The 8300-nt window shown below is 45.3% G+C and overlaps 1 protein-coding gene across 5 annotated transcripts in view; it reads right to left on the bottom strand.

The window, feature by feature from the left end:
• Window positions 1–831: 831 nt before the first annotated feature.
• Window positions 832–8300, bottom strand: part of LOC144733367 (phospholipid-transporting ATPase ABCA1-like) — a 77782-nt gene continuing 70313 nt past the window's right edge. For all 5 annotated transcript variants that reach the window (XM_078615245.1, XM_078615246.1, XM_078615248.1 and 2 more), the window contains 5 exons: window positions 8104–8238; window positions 6321–6424; window positions 5847–5939; window positions 4898–5141; window positions 832–4298 (listed from right to left, as the gene is read on the bottom strand). In XM_078615245.1, coding sequence (XP_078471371.1) covers window positions 4227–4298; window positions 4898–5141; window positions 5847–5939; window positions 6321–6424; window positions 8104–8238 — 648 coding nt within the window. In that variant the 3' untranslated portion in view covers window positions 832–4226. The remainder of the gene's footprint in view (window positions 4299–4897; window positions 5142–5846; window positions 5940–6320; window positions 6425–8103; window positions 8239–8300) is intronic.

Below are 8300 nucleotides of genomic sequence, written 5' to 3'. Positions count from 1 at the left end.
CTACGGGCAATTTATTATTTAACGTTGATTTGTTTGTGAGTTTCAATTTCTCGCGTGACTTGCTTTTGCTGTGACCGTTATTTGCGTCATTGCGGTTTGCGCTTTTAGTTTGCTTTTGAGATGTTGGTGAGCAAGTCCAAACCTTGCAAATGAGACTAATCTTGGACTCTGTTCTCCCCTGGTTAACTCATGTTAGCTTGACAGGCTGACCATAGCCTGTATGGATGAATTCCTATAATGTGGGGATGTCTTCATCCAGCAGTGGATTGGAAGAGGGCTGAAATAATTTAATTTATTACCGTATAACTTCTGGCCACATTGGCATAACATTCATCCCTTTGTGTAGTGCAGCAGAATATATTTATATTATTAATATTGAGGGGTACGTTTACAATCCTGTTACTTTGGGAAAAAAAAAAGTTTCGTACTTTATATTTTTCCAGAATAAAAGCTAAAATAAACTGAACACATCCTTCAAAGGAAGTACTGTATGTGTATAATAGATAACGTGTCGGGCAAGCGCGTTTCTTTAAAGCACATGAATAGAGGCCAGAGAGTGGATGGCTTGAGTTGTACACTACACGACTTGTTTAAATCGTAGGCCATTCTGATGATGAAATGTTGAAAACCCTTTCTGATGGCCCACCAATATGTTTAATGGACACCTGAATACAGTGGTTATCTAATATCTATTGAGTAACATGCAAACCCTTCCATAATTTAAAACAAACTGCGAAATAAAATACTAAAGCAGGCAGGTCTATGGGAATTGCGGTCACGTGAAATGGAAACAACTCTTGGAATATTGATAATAAAAACACCGACAACCCATTACATTTAACGAAAACACCAAATTTTATTCACATTACAGTAATTCTACAATACACAGGAATTAAGAAAAAAAAGAAATCACAAGTCGATAATTACCAAATTGTCACTCGAATAAACTAACATGTTAATTGAAAGCGAAAAGTTAAACATGAGAAATCACCACTCAAAGTGGTTGTCAGTTGTATGTTTTATAAGTGGCGAAAATGACAGTGGAAATGAAAATGACAATATTGACCAATCAATGTACCTGATGGCAAGCCTCTAATACAGTGTGTGTAATTCGTCGCAATACTTCCAAAGCCACCCTCTGGATAACAACTGTGTAAGTCTTATTTCTGTGGTATGAAAACACAGGATAGAATGGTAAACAATGCCGTAAATGGCCATCTCTCGCTGTGTGTATGCATAGCATGGTTACAACAGACACCTTGGAAGTTGGGGGTTCCCTAACACGCATGTGTGCTGTGTGCTGACTGTATGACTGTGTGTGCTGACTCTTAATGTGTGCTGACTCTTGATGTGTGTCTGCTGACTGTTAATGTGCATGCTGACTGTACGAGTGTCGAGTGTGGCGTAACTGTGCTGTTCACATGCTGTGTGATGAATGTGTGAATGTGTGTGTGTGTTGATCGTGTGTGCGTGAGCGCACTGTTCAGTGGCGAACATTTGAGTGGGTGTCACTTAGCCATATCTAAATAAAGACGGGTTTGTCCTGACACCCATGAAATCCAAAAGCGTATAGCAGTCACTCTCGGTTAGACAGCAGCAATGTGGTTGAACATTTCCACAGGCTTCATCAGAAGTTGAACCCAAATTTCGTCCAGGATTCAAGTCGATTCAAGTCCTCTGCACATTAGTGGCTGGTGACTGCAATATGCCATCATATACAATTGGGGGTTATGAAGGCAATAATGACTGTGTAATTATCTTTGCGCAATGGGGTTTGCTTCTTGTTAACATTGTTATAATATTGCTCCAACAGAGCAAAGATACAACAAAGTGTGAACATTTGAAGAAGGGTGTTCTTTCATGAAGATTTCTAAATTGAATGAGAGCTGAGATTCGGATGATGGAAACATGCATTTTCACAAACAAAAATCATCCATGTAACAGGATGACATAACCACTTTGCTGAAATGTAACATAATACGCTAGGGGGGTGGAGAGGTGACGCAGTGATTGCACTGTGCTATGAACCCGATGACCTGGCCACTATTAGCATCGGCGACAAAGGGGATATCCGGACCAGTCCATGGGAACTTCACCAACACGCAGCATGGTGAAGTGTGATCAAACAACCCCTGTGACCGACAGTGTTGGGAGACCTTCATACCGCACTGGATTGTGTATTGGCCGTACGTTATAATATATGGGACAGATGCTATAAAATGGATAGTTTAAGTGCCTTAGACCTGCTGGGACATTTTAGATTCCCTTAATGACTACAGTTTGAAATTTCAACCACAGGGTCTTTGTAAAACAACCTTCAACACTTTCCGGTGGATTTAGAAAATTATAAAGCCTTACATGCATAGGATGTTCTTAACATGTTCCAATGACTTTACCGAAATAACCAAAGAGTATGTTCCAATGAAATAATTTGACGCAATTACAGCAGCGGGTCCCCGTGATGTTCTTCATCGACGAGTTTATAACCGGTGCATAATTTATATTTTTTTCTGAATGGCAATCTTTGGAAGTACTTTCTTATCGTTTAGGTTGCATTTAATGGTTAAGACTCGTAAAGCTCGTTGCAATTGAGTTCACTTTACAAAACACTCCAAGAATTGTGGCATAAACAATTTGGCCAAACTAGAGAGTGTACTATATTTGAGTGCAGGATGCGTACAAAATGCGTACGTGCATACACCCACATTTATATAAATCAGAACAATTATTTCCTGATTCACCAATCGTAAAAATCCTTAAGAATTGTTAACACAGCGATAAATAATGTTCGGCACTGATAGTGCGCACAGGTATGAAATACTATTCATACGCTTGGTTTCGGTTATTTAAAATTAAAACAGCCAAAAACGTTAAGAGCATACAATTTTAAATTTACCAAAGCACCAAAAAAAACCCACAGCACAATGAATTTTTTTGTTTGTTTAAACCAAAAAAACTCCTGACCATGTGCAAAATTTTTCTTTGCATTGATTATTTTTTTCAACGCGCAAAGCAATGCCACAGATTATAAAAAACAAAAAGGACGCCTCGCACTTGATTATGCTGTGGAGTTTCCAGTTGTTCGTGATATCCGTCAATTAAAGAATCGTTTTGGGGGGGAATACCAAACAAAAAAATCTTTCTCAATGACCGTGCAAGAAATCAAAGAGTTTCTGCAAACATTAATCCAAAACGAAAACGCACAGTTGAGCGCAATGGAAATGTATTAAAAGTAGCCGTTGCTGTTCTTTCAACGTAATGTTGACAGTGTTTGCTCGGGGTGGAGGGTGTTTTAAAAACAAAAACACTTTGGGTATTTTTTTTTATTACAAAGAAGTCCTGATTTCAGTTTTGATCAGATGTCCACATATGACATAATAATTTGCAACCTTGAAGCAGACCAGCTGCTGCTTACGTTACATGGTGCCCTGTTGTGTAAAAAAGAAACTAATTCAGGATTTTTCAAGTAAACACCCCCTTAGCGAGACTTCGATCAAGCCGACAACGGGCGATCGACAAAGGAAGCCGCTTGGTTTTGTTTTCGATCTCTTACAGGAAGAACAACGGGAGCCTCGGTCCATAATCACGAGTTGACATCTGCAGTTTTATCAATGGTCCCCAGATTGTGCACAGTAAAATACCAACATGCCTATCACCTTCGAAAGCGTTTAGCAAAATACCTGGAACGACGGACAAATTAAAATAAACCCAACTTTGGGGATGGTGTCCACCAAAAAGCAAAATGGCGTTTCACACTTTGGTGCCAATACTGAAGCACAGTCATAGTAAGTTAAATGTTGGGGTATTTTTTTAAAGTATAAAATTTATAATAATGATAATAATCAAATTGTGTTGTTAAATATGTAATGGAAAAAAAAAGCCCTCACAATTTATTCTTGTGGAAGGCGTAAAGATGCAAGACCCCAGGCATGCGACTATGCTATCCTTTTAAACAACGTGCGTCGCAAACTCGTCAAAAAGTCTTACTAAAACTAACAATGTGGCTTTCAAGAAAATCGCGTTAATATACGGTGCGTGAACAAGTGCAAACCTACTCTTTTTTTGGAAAATACGTTGCATTAATTGCACAGTTACTCTCAACATACATTGCATTGATTCTGCAGGTTACCAGTTTTTTTTTATATATCAACTTTTTTTTTCAAACTTTTTTCATCTTCATCCAAGACTGGAATTTGAGTTGGCAGTCTCTTTCCACGCAGCGCCGCTCAGACAACGCTCGTCTGGATGATGCTGTTGTGATCCTCGTCGCTTTGGTGCTTCGCAAAATTGATGAACACCTGTGACAAACGACAAGCAGCAAGGCAGGGGTCAGGGAACAAAGCCACCAAATTTCTGGTGGGCTCAACCAGAACTCCCCCCCACTCTGTAATCCCCCGTCCACATTTACATAACCATTAAGATCCCCCGTATAGCCTTTAACAGACTGTTGGTTCATCCTCCCCTCACCAGGCAGCACTAATCAGTGCAGCGAAGTATGGTTAAACAATCCCCGTGTACAACACGGTGAGGGGGAGGCCTACATCCAGCTGTGGATTGACAGGGAGGTGAAAGTTATTGTTTGTTTACTATTAGGTCGGGAGGGGATGAGAAAAGTTGGGGGGGGAGTAGAGTACAGCAATGGATGTTGCCGCACATCCCCCTCTCCGCTGCCCACAATGCCTAACCACTCCTGTTTCACGCCTTGGGGGTCACCCATCAAAGCGCTGTCCAGGTTCGATCTCTGCTTGGCTTCCGAAGATCTGATTGCGATCGGGCACATTGCGGGTGATCTGCCCGTAACTTCGCTCAACTGCACCAACGCCGCGTATGGACTCTCCGGGCCCCAACACCCCGGGTGGGCCACCAAACTTAACGTCGCGCCAGCAGACGTCCTGACCTGGTCGAGCGTGGTCTGTGAGACGGAGTAGTCCTCGACGTTGAGCTCCTCCTTGCGCAGCGCCAGCAGGTTGAAGATCTTGGCGAGCGAGGACTCGGCGGAGGGCAGCTGGTACTGCAGCATGTTGTGGTGGCGCTCCTTGAGGAGGCTGCCGGGGAACGCCGAGTCGATGAACTCCTCGACGGGCGGCAGCACCGGCGGGGAGCCGGCCACGCGCAGCGTCACTGTGTAGCCGTCGCCAAACCTGCAGCGAAACCACCACCACCGCCGCCGCCCAGCGACGTTACCAGGGAAACCAGACGGTGCTGTGAGTGTGTGGTGTTAGCCACCCATTCCCTCGTGTACCGTGCCGGCTTTCATAGGTGCTCGCTAACAGCATTTGCCCCAACAGTCGGTTAAGGCTATACGGGGGATCCATGTCTTTGTGTGTGCGTGTATGTGAGTCTGCGCGGTTCGGTGGCACGGCGGTTAGTGCGCTCATGGCCAACATGAGTTTGATTCCTGCTCATGGCCAACACCGGTGACGAATATCTCAACTGGTCCTGGGCCACCCCTAGGTCGACTCTGCCTCAAATTAGTTCCTGGTGCACTGTATAGACATTATCACTCGGGAGACAAAGGCGGCCGGGCGTGGTTCTGGCCACCCACCCCCTCGTGTGCCGTGCCGGCCTTCATAGGTGTACTAACAGCACTTTCCTCAACAATCTGTGAAGGTTATATGGGGGACCTTTGTCTTTGTGGCCACATGTTGTGTCACGGTGTACCCGTTGCCAAACCTGCAGCGTCACCACCACCGCCGAGTGCCGTGACCAGGGAAACAAGACGGTGCTGTGAGTGTTGGTGTGTGTCTTTGTCACCGCCGTGGTGACATCACTACTACTTAGTGGTGAACGGAGGTTGTTGTTTCTGTGCGTGTCTCAGTGTGTTGTCACATGCAGCGCCCACTCACTTGTTCTTGAGATGCTGCACACTGCCCAGGCACTGAAATCTTCCGTTCACCATGATGGACATGCGCGTGCATAGCGCCTCACACTCTTCCATGCTGCACACGGGCACATGGGTGAGCGAATGGGTGAGCGGGTGGATGGGTGAGTGAGTGGGTAATTGCGTGACTGATTGAGTGGGTGAGTGGGTAGGTAATTGGGTGGGTGAGTGCGTGGGAGGGCGATTGGCTGAGTGATTCAATGGGTGAGTAGTTGGGTAAGTGAATGAGTGGGGGTGGGTGGTTGGGTGAGTCAGTGGGTGGTTGTGTGAGTGAGTGGGTGGTTGGGTGAGTGATTGAATGGGTGGTTGGGTGAGTGATTGAGTGTGTAAATAGTGGGTGAGTGGGTAGTTGCTTGAGTTGGTGAGCGAGTGGGTGAGTGAGTGGCTGAGTGAGCGAGTCAACGAGCGGGTATTCACATGCGACATGAGCGGGCTGTACCTGTGCGAGGTGAGCAGCACGCACCGCCCCTCCTTGATGATGCTGAGGATGCAGTCCCACAGGAAACGCCGTGCCTTCGGGTCCATCCCGGTGGTCGGCTCGTCCTGCACATACAGAGCAGCTTACAGTCACCCTCTATTAAACTGAACTGTTCTTTTTATTGTACCAGGTAAAGGTCCACTGGGTAGATGGCTCTTTTTCAGAAGAGACCTGGTTATTACAAATGATAGCTCAACAAAGTGGCTTATCATGTGGAAATGTATAGCAGCCAAATCCTCAAAATGCGTGTTTCTCTAATTTGGAGGGAAAAACCGGAGAACCCGGAGAAAGATCCAGGCGACCACGGGGAGACCATGCAAACTCCAAATATACAGGCATCAGGGTCGGAATTGATCCCATGACCTCCTGCATACCAAGCGAGATAGTTAACATCTAGCCACCGTGGCACCCTGTTGTCTTCATCCAGGCTAGAGTCAGGGGTCAGAGAGATCACTCGGAACCCATTAATACATTTTAAAAGTTATGACCTGGGCTTGGCTTGATTTCTCACCGATTCATTATTTGTCGGTTCACCGGTAGACTGGAGTGGGCGGTATGTGACTATTGCCCGACAGGTGCAGCACTGGATGTGGTGTCAGTTTAACACGGAGGCTTTCACGAGCATTGAACTGCCCAAGGAATTAAAATGATAAAAATACCGTACATTGTGGGAGTAATTGATAAACTAGCCAGATGTTTGGAAAAACACTACATCCGAGTCAGATTTGGCAAGGTACATAAAATACAAAAGTTAATATCTGGCACAAAAGATGTATTACCGAAGCTTTCAACAGCAGGTGTGTACAGGATTAACTGCACGTATGGCGTTATGTTGGGCAAACAGGACGAATGATCAGCACGAGACTAAAAGAACATCAGAGAAATATTAAATACTCCCAAAACAACTGTCAGCAGGAACAGAACACGCGTGCCAAAAAGGACACTCAATTGATTTTGATAATGTTAAAGTTCTGTGCAAAGCTAGCTACTACTGGCCAATACTAATTAGAGAATCTATCGTAATTGAAATAGAAATAATTTTAACCCTTCGGATAGCGACCGCCTTAGTGTCCTCTGCGCCGCTTGTAACTGGCGCCCCCCCCCCCCCCAAAATAAATCTTTCCTCCAACTCCCTCGCAAAAACCCGCAATCCCCCCCTCTTTCTCGCTGTTTTCTTTCGTTAATAAAAAAAAGGAAAAAGTCGCTCGTTAGTGGCAAACAGTGCGCGCAACAGACGGGGTGGAAACCTAAACGACGTGCAGAGACGTGTTCCGTCGGACGCGAAGTTGACGCCGTTTTGAAAAGCTAAAAATAACATCGTTTCCCGTCGCGTTTCCACCGCCATCGCTGACTGTCGCTAAAGCCTACTTGTTAAACTGTAAATGTTGTGGCTTGGCTCTCCAACACACCGGTGTGCTGTACTAGTGACGAATTGGCATGTTCTGTTTATGTGACAACCCTTACTAGTTGGTTGTGTCGGGTGGTGGCGGGTTTTAACGACACATTTATATATTTACGCAATCTAACCCAAAAAACCTCTTATGGATGTGGTGTGCTAGGATCGGAAATATTTTCCGTGTCGCTGACCCGGACAGACCCGGCTGAAACGAAGCCTTGAGAGTGGCCAAGTGGCTCAGGGGGAGCGGTGTGAATGTTGAGTGGTGATCATGACAACGAGGATTATGATGATGATAAATGGCCGTTAAGGTGGGGGGTAGGAGGGGGCGTGGGGGTTGACGCTGACCAGGAAAACGATGGGAGGACACCCCACGAGGGCGATGGCTGTCGATAGCTTCCGCTTGTTCCCTCCGCTGTAGTTTCCGGCTGCGCGATCCGCGTACTTGGTCAAACCGAGCTTGCGGATGCCCCACGCTGCCACCTGATTGGGGTTAGCAAAAAACAAACAAAAAAAATTCAATCACCTGAAAGAGGGCAGCACTT

The sequence above is a fragment of the Lampetra planeri genome, chromosome 46 (genome assembly GCF_965212315.1).
Source record: "Lampetra planeri chromosome 46, kcLamPlan1.2.h2, whole genome shotgun sequence".
In the NCBI taxonomy this organism is placed as follows: domain Eukaryota; kingdom Metazoa; phylum Chordata; class Hyperoartia; order Petromyzontiformes; family Petromyzontidae; genus Lampetra; species Lampetra planeri.
Note: the sequence above shows the minus strand (reverse complement) of the source record. Positions and strands in the feature narration are given on the sequence as shown.